The sequence below is a fragment of the Gracilinanus agilis genome, chromosome 2, assembly GCF_016433145.1.
Source record: "Gracilinanus agilis isolate LMUSP501 chromosome 2, AgileGrace, whole genome shotgun sequence".
NCBI lineage: Eukaryota > Metazoa > Chordata > Mammalia > Didelphimorphia > Didelphidae > Gracilinanus > Gracilinanus agilis.
In genome coordinates this window covers 217,473,889-217,488,868 of record NC_058131.1, presented here as the reverse complement: position 1 = coordinate 217,488,868, position 14,980 = coordinate 217,473,889, and the positions used below count along the sequence as shown (strand labels likewise).

The 14,980-nt window shown below is 39.8% G+C and overlaps 1 protein-coding gene across 1 annotated transcript in view; it reads left to right on the top strand.

Moving 5' to 3' along the window:
- Window positions 1-14,980, top strand: part of PLCG2 (phospholipase C gamma 2) — a 172,439-nt gene that overhangs the window by 110,436 nt on the left and 47,023 nt on the right. The window contains exons 15-20 of the mRNA XM_044663650.1: window positions 5,255-5,359; window positions 5,936-6,025; window positions 7,246-7,421; window positions 8,750-8,950; window positions 10,014-10,133; window positions 13,741-13,921. Coding sequence (XP_044519585.1) covers window positions 5,255-5,359; window positions 5,936-6,025; window positions 7,246-7,421; window positions 8,750-8,950; window positions 10,014-10,133; window positions 13,741-13,921 — 873 coding nt within the window. The remainder of the gene's footprint in view (window positions 1-5,254; window positions 5,360-5,935; window positions 6,026-7,245; window positions 7,422-8,749; window positions 8,951-10,013; window positions 10,134-13,740; window positions 13,922-14,980) is intronic.

Sequence of the window (14,980 nt, the reverse complement as noted above, 5' to 3'; positions counted from 1 at the left end):
ACTGAGGCTGGCAAAGAATGTCAAGTAAAAGGAAGGAAAAAATGGATGCTAAAAGCTATTTTAGAGGAAAGAAAGTCAAATAAGAGCAATGGACAAAGGGAGATCAATCAGTCAACCAAGGCTTTTATTAAGCACTTGCTATACTGGTGCCAGGCCCTTTGAAGACTGGGATACAAAGAATAAAATGAAAGAGTTTCTACCCTCAAGGAGCTTATGTTCTATTGGAGAGAACTACACATAAAGATATAAACAACTACACAAACATCTGGGAGTGTGGTGGGCAGAGGGATTAATGGCTTTTGAACATATCTTTGAAGGGAGCTAAAGATTCTAGGAGGTGAATGGCACTGGGATAATAGAAAAGGTAGAACCATTCAACTCCTATGTTGCTTCTATTTTATTTACCAAGGAGAATGATGTTTGAATTGAAAAGGACTGCACAAAAATTGTGAATATAAAGTTAAAACCTGCTCAACTTGATCTTTTCCAGGGTAGATGGTTTTATAGGAGACAGTTATTTTCCTGGGTTCTTTACCTCCAGCAGCTAAGAAAAGCCTTTAACTGCCATCCGTTGCATCCAGAGAGTCTCTCAGAAAAAAAAAGTCTCCCCTCACTGTTCCATGCCTAGAACCTTCTCTGTTTGCCATCCAGCTAACTTATGCCTATTGCTAAACTTTCCCTTAATTCTCTTATAACATTATGAGAGAGAGAGAGAGAGAACTCATTAGCATTTGAGGTATCAGGAAATATTGCATGTAGAAGATTGTGCTTGGGCTGCATCTTAGAGGAAAAGAGTGGCGGCAAAGAGGGATTGAAGATATGAGAGATAACTCATATAAAAACAGAGATGAGAGATGGAATATTGTGAGAGAGAGTTTAGCTGGAATATTCAATCAAGTTATCCAAAGATAAGTTAGGATCACATTATGAAAAGCTTTAGAAGCTAAAGATAGGCATTTCTATTTCATCACAAAGGCAATAGGTAACACTGCAGTTTGTGTGGGGGAGAGAGATTTGTGTATAAATAATTTTGGCAGTATGTTGAATGGACTGGTGTGGGAAAAGATTTGAGACAAGAATCCTGATTAGGATGTTATAATAATCTAGACAGGAGGTGTTGAGGTCCTGAACTAAGATAGTAGTTGTATGAATGTAGAGAAGAGGTCAGATGTGAGAGATGTTATTAAGATAGAAATGTCATGAGTTGAGAACTAATTGGACATATGGGATGAGTAATAGAGAGAAATCTAGGCTATTGCTAAGATTGTACACCTCACGTACTGGTATAGGATAGTGATATTTGATAGAAATAGGGATATTTGGATGAAAGGAGTTTTTTTTGGGTCAAAATAATGAGTTCAATTTAAGATGTTCCTGGAATATCCAATTTGAACTGTCCAATTGGCAACTAGGATCCAAAACTAAAACTTGGAGGAGAAACTGGGATTCAACATAAATGTCTGAGAGTCATCTGAATAGAGAGGCTAGTTAAATTCCAGAGAGCTGATGAGGTTACCAAGAGAGAGATTATAGAAGGAGAAGAGAAGAAGGCATGAGACAGAACTTCTGGGAATTTTGAAAATTAGGAGATGTAAAGTAGATAATAAGCCAGCAAAGGAACCTGAAAAGGAACATTTAGGAAAGTAGGAGGAGAATATAGAGAGAGTAGTGTTAAAAATAGCCAGAGAAGAGAAAGTGTCCAGAAGAGGGTAGTCCACCATGTCAAAAGCAGCAGATATGTTGTGAATTATTCAGATTGAGAAAAGACCGTACAATTAGACAAATAAAGAATAATTGTTATCTTGGCAGTGAGCAGTTTCAGTTGAGTGATGAGGTCGAAAGCCTTATTATAAAGGGTTGAGAAGTGATTGAAATGAGAAATAGAGGTAGTGAGTGTAGACAACTTTTTAAAAAATTTTGATGAGGAAAGGTGTAAGATAATTGCTTGAGGAAATGGGAGTGCTAGTAAAGGGTTTTTTTAGAATGCTGTTGAACTTGGGCATATTTTAATATAATAGGGAAGGAAAGAGAGATAATAAGGAACTAGTTGAGAAGAAGAGGTGGGATAATTAAGAATGCTATCTGCTAGAAGATGGGAGGGGATATGACCACATGCACAGGTATTTAGAGGGATTGGCCTTGGGAAGGAAAAAGGACATGGCTTTGTCAAAGATTGTGAATAAAAACAGAAGAGGTAGATAGTTAGAATTATTGAGGGCTGAGGTTTGGCAAGAGATGATTGGCATAAGGTCAAGAGTATAAGAATTTCAAAAGCAGAAACCTTGTATAGTTGAAATAGCTAACCACTGAGTTGAGTTTGGTCAGAGCAAGTGCAGAAAATGAACTAAATGGAAAGTTCAGTGAGGGAAAAGAAAAGGTAGAGAAGGGGCGAAGCATTGGGAGAGGAAAAATGATAGGTTATGGACAGATTAGGGAATGTTAAGGTTTTTAATTAGGCAAGTGGAACACGTGTAAGCAATAGCAAGACCTAGGGTATAAATAACTCTATGTGTGACTGGAGTAGTCAGGTGAAGTGAAGGAGTAGGTCATAGGACAGTGATGAGCAACCTTTTGAGTTTGATGTATCAAAATTCGCCAAAAAAATGAGCATAACTTGGGTGGTATGTCACTTTGAGAAAAAACCCATAATTTTGCGATATTTATAGTTTAAATAACAAAAATATATAATTGTAATATATAACTGTACTTAATAAACCAAAAACTAATTATTTAACTTACCTGCTTAGTGTCAGTTGTTTTGGCCTACAGATCTCTGGCACAGAGCGTCTATACTACACTATAGCAAATGTTTCGTCCTCAGCATGCAGCCCCATACTTCTCTGTATGCGACCGCTTGTGGCCATGTGTCATTGAAAATGTAAGTGTGTCAGTGCTGACGCGCATGCCATAGGTTTACCATCAGGGTCATAGGACTTAAAGAGGTTGGGGAAATGGGAAAGAAGGACATTTGAGGGACATTTAGGTGGGTCAGTAGAGAGAGGGCCAGGTCTAGAGATAGGAGGTTCTAGGTTCAAGTATGGTCTCATATACTTCCTAACTGTGTGATACTGGGCAAGTCACTTAACCCTAGTTGCCTAGTCCTTCCACTCTGCCTTGGAACTGATAGTTCTAAGATAGAAGGTAAGGGATTAAAAAAAGAAGAAAGTTTGAAGGAACATCTGCATAGATATTAAAGTCCTCCAGTTTAAGGACAAGAGAATGGGGAGGAGAGGAAGATGATGAACCAGGTGCTGAACACCTTGTGAAAAAAGAGAGAGAATAGGTTCTCTGAAAGTCATTATGATGAAGCTGCCATAATTTTAATTGGGTAGACTTGAAAGAGGAGGGGTTACTGGATGAAAAAAGCAAGGAGAGAATCTGTAAATGACAATGAGGAGCAAGGAATATTTTTGGATTCTTCCAAGTCCAGTATGACTACTTTTTTTTAAAGAAAGGGCCTGGTTTGTAAATATCTATAAGAGGAAATTTTGATCACTAAGAACCAGCATAACTTTATCAAGAACTGTAAATACCAAACTAACCTCACTTCCTTTTTTTAAAACAGGGTTGAAAGTCTGGTAGATAAGGATAATGTTGTAGCTCTAGATTATCTAGGCTTCAGCAATGTCAAAGACAAAATCTTATCTTGCTTTTCTTGTGGACCAGACAGTGAGATGGGAGCATTTAGGTGGATTCAGAATTGGTGGGTTGATTGAGTGCAAAGAGTTGCCATTAACATGTCAGCTTCAACTCAGAAAGAGGATGTTAGTGGAATCCTCTAGGGGTATATCCTCAGCTCTGAGATGTTTATAATTTTTGTCAGTACCTCAGATTAAGGCCTGGATGCCATGCTTATTCAATTTATAGATAATACAAATATAAAAAAAGAATAATATGAAATTATACAAATACAATACAAAACTGGGAAGGATGCCAGATAATAATCGTATTTACATGGCCTTTTAAGGTTTGTACTTTACATATTTTATCTTATTTGATCCTCACAATAATTTTGTGAGGTAGGTGCTATTATTATCTCCCCCTTTTTCAGATGAAGAAACTGAGGATGAGCTAGGGAATGTCTGAGGCAGGATTTGAACTCAGGTCTGCTTAACCTCTAGGTCAAGCATTCTATCCACTTTACTACCTGCCTTATTACAACTAGGCTATTAAGATGATAGGATGTTCAGGATCCCAAAAGATCTGGGCACATTAGACTTATGGACTATATAATATATTGTTCCCCCCAGAGCCCAACTGGGCTCAACAGTTTTTTTTTTATCCTGGGACTCCATTCTAGGAGCATAGGGCCACAACCAGTAGGCAATGGGACGCACAGTCGCTCAGGGTCACCCAGCTGGGAAGTGTCTGAGCCCGGACTTGAACCTAGGACCTTTCATCTCTAGGCCTGGCTCTCAATCCACTGAGCTAGCCCAGCTGCCCCTACTTTAGGTTGCAGTTTCTTTAGCAGATGTAGTTTTTACAGGGTGGGGTTGCTAGCCCCACGCCCAACCCTCCTCCTTTTTTCATCCGGGCTAGGGACCGTCCTTGGCCCAGGAGTGGTAAGGGTGGGCAGTAGGGGTCAAGTGACTTGCCCAAGGTCACACAGCTGGAAGTGTCCGAGGCCGGACTTGAACCTAGGACCTCCAGTCTCTAGGCCTGGCTCTCAATCCACTGAGCCACTCAGCTGCCCCGGGCTCAACAGTAGTAAGGTGAAATTTGATTTAGATAAATATAAAGCCTTATGTTCAGATTCAAAAAATATACTTTGCAAGTGCAAGTTGTCCCAGGCATTGGTAGACAGAGGTTCACCTGAAAAAGACTTTGGAGGTTTAATGGATTGCCAGATAATGTGAATTAATAGTATATCTTTGCAGTCAAAAAAAGGTAATGTGATCCTAGGATGCATTAAAAGAAATAGTGTCCTGGACTAGGGAGGTAATGGCCCAACCTTATCCAGCCTGTCTGGTACATTTTGAATGCCATGTTCAGTATATGTTGATATTTTCTTTTCTTTTTGTTTTTATGTTCTCCATGTGTGTATGCTGGGAAGTGGGGTGGGGTTCCTTTGATTGTCTTCTCAAACATACTGTATACTCCCCTTGGGCAGATGAGGCCCAGGAGTCCTTTGTTCTTCTTGTATCCCTCTTAGCAGAGCCTCTCCACTTGGAGCCACTTGATAGTAATTGTTTATTTACTGGCTGATAGATAAGAGAGATTCCAGAGGAGAAATCTTCAGTGTATTTCATTTTAGCACAAGAAGCTGGGTCCCAGAGGAGATGTGGACATCAACATTGAAGACAAGAAAGAAGAAAAAAAGCAGCAAGGAGAACTGTACATGTGGGACACCATTGATCAGGTAAGACCCAATCCTGCAAGTCTGAATGCTGCTCCCCATGATGCTGAAAATGTTATTGGCAGGCACAAGCAGGAGGGCTTTAAGACCAAAAGAACATATGGGATCCCATTGATCAGGTATGGCCCTTGTCATGCAAGTCTGACTGTCGCTCCCCATGGTGCTGAAAGTGTTATCAGTAGTCCAAGCAGGAGGGCTTTGGAACAGAAAGAAATAAAATAAAATCCCTTCTTCCTTTTCCATAACTGCATTGTTTTCATTATGGTGGTTAGAAACCTGAAGGAAGAACAAAGGCCTGAGAGTTGGGTGGCCACAAAAAGCAGGACAGGGGCATCCAGGGTGGATGCTGGAAGCATCTGGAGAAAAGGATCACTCCAGTGTGGCAGTCAAAAAAAGAAAGAATGAGCTCATTAGCATGGGGGAATGCTTGCTTCTTCAGGCACAACAATTTTAGAAAAAAAATTTTGGAAGGTATTTTTTAGTGAACAGTGTTCAAGGAAGAGGTTTCCAGCTGCTGCTGACATACTAGCCTGGGTTTCTTACTTAAGAAGGCTAACTAACACTGGTCTTGTGTTCCAGAAATGGTATCGTCACTATTGTGCCATAGCTGATGAGAAGCTGTCTTTCAGTGATGATATAGAACAGAATATGGAGGAGGATTCAGTAAAGGTATGAGACTTGGGCAGGTCTTCCTACAAAGCTGACTACTGAAGGGGTCCCTCCTTCACTGCACTCTCTATCTTTGCCCCTCTGGGGATCTTAGTGACACAGCTCTGACCTCGGAGTTAGGCAGAACCGAGTTCAAATCCAGTCTCAGGCACTTTCTAGTTGTGTGACTTTGGACATTTCATTTAACCTTTGTCTCAGTTTCCTCATCGGTAAAATGGGGATAATAATAGCATCTTCTTCCCAGGGTTGTTGTGAAGATCAAATGAAATAACAATTGTAAAGTGCTTAGCACAGTGCCTGGTATATAGTAAGCATTATATAAATGTCAGCTGTTTGTTATTATTATCATTATTATTTCTGTGTTCATTGAGGGCAGTAAAGATAGATATTTGAGTGTCAAATAGAGGAGCTCAAAATCACAAAAGGCAGACAAATAGGTCTAGTCACCTATGAGACTCAGCAGCATTCACTGCCTTTCTTTCCAATTTCAAATTCTTTTCTAACAAAACAAGAAATTCTTGTGTTTATTCTGGAGGCCTGAATATCCTTTCTCTTGCTTTGCTGGACTTTCCATTGTTTGTCACTAGGTGGGGGTGTCCTCATGGTGAATTAAATAAAGCACTCTTTATGCTCACTATTGTAGTCCCAACTCTCTTCCCAGCTCAGATGACTGTGGTAGCCAAGTCACTATTTGGGGCCTCAAGTTTTTCTTCCTTAAGCTTCCAACCCCATAACAAGGGGCATGACCATATACTACAGGGGAGCCCCAAGGTCCTACTCACTCAGGCAGAACCCAAAGCCTGATCCTAGGCAGACTGGTGCCTGGGGCCTGGTAGAGAGAGCAGAACTTGTATTTGTTGATTTGCTTTAACTAATTGAAAATGGTACATTGAGATGGGAGATAGCAGGTAGCAATAACTCTGAGGGAGAGGTTGACATGTTTGGCTTTCAGGCTGTATTCCTAGAGCCAGACAACACAGAGAAAGCAAAAGCAGGCATATTTATGTCCAGACTATGTCAGACATATGGGGCCTGAGAGGCAGCTGGGCTCCCATCATTAGGTGATAGACTTAGCAGGCATTTTGGTAACTGACTACAAAAGATGCCAAGCTACAGTACCTTTGAAAAGTAACACTGTGGAGATGACCACCATGTTTTCATGTCATAAGAAGTTCTCTGGCCTGGAAGTCACCATAACTTTGCCTCCTTTTGTGATCTAGGATGTAGCACAGACTGACTTGCATTTTGGTGAGAAGTGGTTTCATAAAAGAATGGAGAAGAGAACAAGTGCTGAGAAACTATTGCAAGAATACTGTGCTGAAACTGGGGGCAAGGATGGAACCTTCTTAGTCCGTGAAAGCGAGACTTTCCCCAATGATTATACACTGTCCTTCTGGTAATTTCCTTCATTTTATTCATTTAGCTAGTATTCTTTGAACATTTTCTCTGTGTGAGACTGAGCTTGGGCTAGGACCTGTTAGAAATAGATGAATAAGATATGCTTTATGCCCTCAAGAAACTTAAAATATCATTGAATTTATTATTTTTTAAAAATTTGTATAATTACAAGCCAATAATTATCCTATAAGGGAGCATGGTATAGTAAAAAGAGAGCTGGCTTGAGACTCAGAGAAGACTTAGGTTCAAGTACCACCTTTGGAACATACTGACTTTGTGACTTTAGGCAAGTCACCGAAGGTCTTAGTATCCCCAGGTAACTTTATTTTTTTCCCCTTATGACCCTTGCCTTCTGTCCTAGCATCAATTGTAAAACAGAAAAGACAGTTGGGGAGTTAAGCAACTTGCCCAGGGTCCCACACTAGGAAGTATCTGAAGCTGTATTTGAACATGGGTCCTCCCAACTCCAGGCTTGATGCTCTCTGTGCACTTCCCAATACTCTACGTAGCAGAGTAATTGTAGATTTCCTTGGTAAGGGGGAGTTTCTTCATTGGGAGTTTAACTCTGTTTGTCTCTGTGCTTTCATCTATAAAATGAATTGGTGAAGTAAATAGCAAATTACTCTAGTATCATTGTCCTGAAAACCCCAAATGGGGTCACCAAGAGTCATATATGACTGAACTGACTGAATAACAGTGATAGATATGAATATGTACATAAACACATACTTTAGAAGAACATCACATAGTAAACAGAATGCCTTGAAGTCAGGAACATCTGAGTTCAAATCTCATCTTGCTAGCTTTATGATCTTGGGCAAGTCACTGAGTGTCTTAGCCAACTTCCTGCTTAATCTAGTAAGTCATAGGTGAATTGAAATTTGCTTTGGTAAAGGAAGTTTCCACACTAGGAATTTCCCCAAGCTGATGAAATCACAGCCTTTTAGGCTAACTCATTTAGTCAGCAAGCATTTATTTAGGCACTTCTGTAACAGGTACTCCTTCTCTCACAGGAGTCAACATGTTCAACAAAATATATTTAAAAATAAATCCAGGGTAACATAGGAAGGAAGCATGGTTGTAGTTGGAGATATCAGAAAAGAAAGCTCATATGTGCATTCACACATTCTATGGTTCTGTGTCCAGGAAGTGCCCAGAGCTTTATCATTTTACCTGTTAAGTACCATATCTGTATTTGTTTGAGTAGGATTAATTTATTTGGATCCTCCTTGTTTACTTTTTTCAAAAGTAAGTTTTCTTTTCTAGCTGGAAGGGCAGCCATGAAAGGGATGTATATGCTGACAGATGCACCCCTTCCCTTTTCAGGAGATCAGGCAGAGTCCAGCACTGTCGAATACGGTCGACTCCTGAGGGAGGGACCATGAAATATTATTTGACTGACAACCTCATGTTCAACAGCATCTATGACTTGATTCAACACTACCGAGAAGCCCACCTGAGATGTGCTGAATTTGAACTTCGTTTGACAGACCCAGTGCCCAACCCCAATCCTCATGAATCAAAAGCGTATGTCTGGCTGTGTGCTCTGGCTATGTGCTCCAAAATGTTTGTGCTCTGTGAGCTTTCTATGATGGGTTTAGTTCTAGTCCTCCTGGGGTGGCAGAGGCCAAGAAATGTTGGCATGCAGACATTTCTATCCCATTAATGAGCAGATGCAGAGTGTAGAAGGAAGAACATAGAACCATTCTCTGGCTCAGTGAATAAGGCATATGGTGGGTCCAGGAAAGTTCAAAACTGGATCATCCCAGGCTATTTAAGAACCCTTGCTTCTCCTTTAAATTATACCGAGGGTCCTTGTGCTCTCTTAGCATACACCAAATGGTTTCTAAACATTTCACTTTTTTTTCTCTTAGAGACCAAACAACATGGGGTTTGGTTTCCAGTGGTTAATTATGTCATGGAAACATTTCCTCTTAACAGAATTCCTTGCTTTTCTGTGTGAAAATGAGAAAATCCATAGTGCTTCCCTTAGTTTTTATTCATACATCGAACCAAAGATCAGCCCTACCTTCTGATGTTAAGAATACAGGAAAATAAACCTTAAACAAAGAGTGCTAAAATTCAGGTTACCAAGCAGCCCATGTTGGATAATATGTCTTGTTTTTAAAACTCTTGCATTCCTTTGTAGGTTCTTTCTTTTTGCTTTCCTTTTTTAAACACACACACATACACAAACACATGAAAACAACTAAATCCTTCTGGCTGTGCCCTTTGCCTCACATTTTTCAGGACAGAAGCTGTAGCTAATGTGCCATTCTGTGATAACTGGCATGGCAGTTCTGGGCTGTATTGTTTTGTAACGATAAGCTGATTTATTCTGTGTTGCTTTAAGCAGACAAGCCATGGTGATGTTTTACCCAAGAATTTGATATGTTGCTGTATTCTTTTCCCTAAACTGCTGTCATGTGAGGCAAGATGGGGAAATCTAATACATAATTTATATGGTAATTTCTGAGACTATAATTTAGGAAACACTGCCACCAGTTACTCTGGCTGACTGGCACGTTGACAAGCTTTAGAATCTCTCGTCTATCTTTCTCCTCCACCCGCCCCCAATGCCATGCTGTAGTTGGTACTATGATAGCCTGAGCAGAGGAGAAGCCGAAGACATGTTGATGAGAATTCCCCGAGATGGAGCCTTCCTGATTAGGAAAAGAGAAGGGGGCGATGCATACGCCATTACTTTCAGGTAAGTGTAAGGGTAAACCCATATGTAGAGAATGGCTCATTGGGAGGTTAAGTGAGCAAAAGTCATAGAATTGTCTAGCTGTCATTAAATAGGACATATCTTCAGTAGATTCCCCCTGGTTTGCTTGTATTCTTCATGGAAGGGGTGAATTTTATGAAGTCTTCCTCATGAAGAACTACAAAGCTTTCTAGGTGATTCTCCCAATAATTCTTAGAGAACAGAGAAACTTTCTTTCCTATTGAGTCTTTCTAACTTACACGGGAGAAAGGAATGAGTATTATGGTCCTCTAGCCAGAATGTCAGAATCCCATAACCTCTGACATAATCATGTCACAGTCATAGACACAGAAAACAGGGAAGGGTTCCGAAGTTATTGTGGTCATTGTTAACTAACCTTTTGGCATAGTTCTTCACTATGTGCTTAAAAACTTAAGTTGCTATTAGACTTAAAACATTACTTAGGGGAGCACAGGATTTGGGTAAACACAAAAATAAGACAGTTGGAACAAGCCACTTGGGTAACAGGAGCCTCCCCAAAGTGATCTCATGCAACCCTCTGCTCTCCCTTCCCATTACACAGCACAGCCTGTATGTAGTTCAACCTGATACCTGCCCCAAAAGGGTTCTCCTTGTTTTTCTCTGTTGCCCATAGGTAACTTCAGAGTGAGGGAGAAGCTGATTCTTTCTTTAAGACTATTAGCAATAGGTGCTACTTTCTTAAATAACTGATAATAAGTTAAAGATAGTAAGTTAAAGAAAAGAAGAGAATCTTGATATAGTTGCATCTTTGTTTCCTAGCAGCTTATTATCTGGCAAGTCAATGTTTCACAGTCCAATCAAAAGTGACATCTTTAAAAGCAATCCTAAGGCCTGATATGTTGCTACAGTGCCTTTACAGGTCCTCAAAGAAAGATACATTCAATGTATTTTATCATATTCTTATTCATTAGAAAGGGGGGACCTACGTATATGGCCTTTGTTGTGAATCCTTATTACCTAGAACCCCCATTGATGGTGGGGAGCCGCTCATTGTTGCCTTTTAGGGACTGTTTAGATACAATTTGTTCAGTGTCTATGGTTAGTTCCTTCTGAGATTTCTGGAAGCTTGGAAAGAGATGTTATGCAGTGGACCCTGAATTATAGATGCCATACTTTTTTAACGACAAGTGATCTTAGAAATGTGTCCACTCTTTCCAGCTGTGTACATTACAGCTCATCCATTCCTTTTTTATCCTATAGTCCATGGTTTCCCATAAATTTTTCCATGATCATCTATCCAATGTACTGGAGCCCTTCTTCTAGTTCTTTTTCTATTTCATGGACATCAACGGAACATTCAGGTTGTATTTGCCGCCCTTTGCTTTCATTACATAAATGACCCGTCTTCTTCATTTTCTTGGTCATTATCTTTTATGTAGTTCATTAGAATATGCTGTATCTTGCTAACTTCTAACTTTGTCCTTTGGATCATGCATAATTTTGATCCTTGAGAGACTGCAGCATTCCATGATTTGTAACAATAGATGAGCATACTGATATTAAAAAGATGGATTTTGCATTAGGGATTTCTACTTGGGATTTTTGAAATTACTGTATGATTTCCCAGATGAAATCCAGCTCAATGCCTGCCTCTTGTGGATACCATTGTCTAATAATTATATATTCTATATCACAGAATCTTAGAGTTAGAAGGGATCTCAGAGACCATTTAGTTCTGAAAGAGATTCTCCTCTTTGACAAAGTAGACAGATCTTTTTGCTTGTATACTTGCTGTGAGGGGGGACTTACTCCCTCTCGAGTTCACAGTTTATAGATAGGAAATACTTTCCAATCTCTCTCATTGGATACTCATAGTGACCTTTTAACACAGACAGGAAAAGTATCATCATTTCTTTTATTTTATAAATAAGGAAAATTGGGCTGATACAGGTTAAGTAATTTGCCTAATGATGACCTAGCTGGCAGAAATTTTGGCCCTTGCAGAATGAGTTGGTGAGGGTAGAAGGGACAGGAAAGAAATCAGACACTTTGGAGTAGTTCCACTCTTCTTTTCTCCTTTGTTGTTTTGGAAAGCTATTCAGTCAGGTTTCTTGGTCTTTGACATAATGAACTGGGACCCTAGGTATGTGTGACTTAATGAAATTAAGTCACTTGTATTATTTTGGGGCAGCTAGGTAGCATAGTGGGTAGAGTGCAAGCCTAGAGTCAGGAAGACTTTTCCTGAATTCAAATTTGGCTTCAGACAGTTACTAGCTATGTAACCCTGGGCAAGTCACTTAACCCTATTTGCCTCAGTTTCCTCATCTGTCATCTGTCAAATGAGCTAGAGAAGGAAATGGGAAACAACTCTAGTATCTTTGCCAAGAAAACCCCAGATGGGATCATAGACAGTTGGACATGACCGAAATACTGAACAACAACAATACTGTTTTTTATCTTTGAAGCTATTTATTTTTTCTAGAAGATATATATATTTTTTATTTTTTTCTCCTATTGATATTAGGCAAAGGAACTTGGAGAAATAAAATTTGGGAGAAGTTATGATTGGCAGTTTGATACCTCATTTCAAGGGAAATCAGGTGTAATATTAATGCATATTGAGTTTATGAAATTATGAGGTTTGATAACTCCTGAAATATAGTAAGGTATGTTGGCAGTCAAAAAATCACCCAAGTTTGAGTTCTGGCTCTGATACTTCTTAGCTATAGGATGAAGAGCAGGTCTTTAACATTTCTTGATCCCTTCATCTGTAAAAGGGGTTTATAATACTTATACTACCCTTTAACTTACATTTGTATCATGCCTCATTACAACACTATTATTTGACAATTTTCTCATGTTGATCAAGAATATTTGTGATGAAAATCTTTTTTATTAAAAAACCTTTACCTTCTGTCTTAGAATCAATATAAGTATTGGTTCCAAGGCAGAAGAGTGGTTAGAGCTAGGCATTTGGGGTTAAGTGACTTGGCTAGGGTCTCACAGCTAGGAAGCGCCTGAGGACAGAGTTGAACCCAGGCCCTCCCATCTCTAGGCTTGGCTCTCAATCCACTGAGCCATCTGACTGCCCTGGTTTTTTGTTATTTTAGAGGAAATGATTAATAATTAGGGTTAAATCCCTTTGGAGTTAACTCACTTCTCTGATGCATCACAGATCTTAGATTTAGGATCCAAAGGACCCTCACTGATCATTTGGACATTCTGTCTTATTTTAAAGATGAGAAAACTGAGACCCAGAGAGGGTTAATGACTTGCTCAAAGTCTTACAACTTAAATGGCAGAGATGAGATTTGAACCCAGGCCATCCAATTCCAAACCCAACATTCTTTTTCATGCCCCTTGCTGCCTATCACAGTTCTATTTGATGGGAACCATTCTGAGAAAGTCCCAGGAATATACTTTTCTTTTCTGAAACCTAGTCTCTCCCCATTGACTCCTTTTGCCCAGAGCCATGTTATGGAACCACTAATTGATTGATAGTGAAACTGCTAGTCTTAAAGCACTGGTGTTTTAAGGGGTGGAGGGAGGGAAGGAGTTTCACTTTGGGGACTGCAGGGACTATGGAAGTTATAATTGTTTGCCTCCCTGTGAAATCCTGTCTCTCCAGAGCCAAGGGAAAAGTGAAACATTGTCGGATTAACAAAGATGGGCACCATTTTGTGCTGGGGACCTCTGCTTACTTTGAAAGTTTGGTGGAATTGGTCAGCTACTATGAAAAGCATGCACTCTACAGGAAGATGAGGCTGCGCTACCCCGTGACTCCTGAGCTGCTAGAACGTTACAACACTGTGAGTGATTCTCTCTTTTGTTATTTAGTGCCAGTACGATAACATCTCATCAGATCTGAGTGAGAGGCCTGCTCTGAAACTCTTTTAAGTTTGGAGCCAAAAACTTATAATTGCCAGATATTAGACTTGGCAAGAAGGTTACAGTCATGAAGGTAGTTAGGTGGCTCAGTGGAATGAGAGCCAGGACTAGAGGTCCTGAGTGAAAATCTGGCCTTAGGCATTTCCTACTTGTATGACCCTGGATGAATTACTTAACCTCTATTGCCTAGCCCTTACTGCCCTTCTGCCTTGGAACCAACACACAGGATTGATTCTAAGATGGAAAGTAAGAGTTGTTTATTTTTTTTTTTAAAGAAAGTTATGACTAAATCATTGTGTGTTGCCATCTGCCTATTGCCTTTATATAGGGGCATAGGTTTAGAGTTTGATGGGACCTTAGAGGCAATCTGGACCAAAAGTGCCAAACTAATAGCCTTAATACTCCCAGGTGAGGCTAGAACCAGATAAAGATTTAATAAATATTTGACAAAAATAAATGAAAAAAAAATAAAACATAGGTAATGTGAATTTGTGGTTTTCTGAGTCAGTGTGCAGCCTACTAGGATCCATTTCTGTTTGAATTTGGCACCACTGAGCCAGACTACTCCCCTGATTTTACATATGAGGGAATTGAGGCCCAGGTGATTTCCCCCCAGATCATAGAAAGGGTAAATGGCCAGGTCTAGATTCAAACCCAGACTGTTCTGTCTTGAAATCCAGCCTTTCTCCTACTTTAACATTCTGCCTACCCATATATGCCCACATTTACATGTCAGGGGGGTTAGGGAAATAAAATCAGACTGTACTACATAATATGTTGCCCTAGTTCCTCTCTCTCTGCTTGTTTAATAGCCAATGAAGTAACAAATAATTATAAAAACTCACAATTTTGGAAAAGGCTTTATATATAGTTAACCTTATTTAGCTACTCTAAAATGCTTCAGGGAAAATGCTATAGTTATATTATAATAATATTCCTTCCCTCCCTCCCTCCCTCTCCCTCTCCCTCTCCCTTTCCCT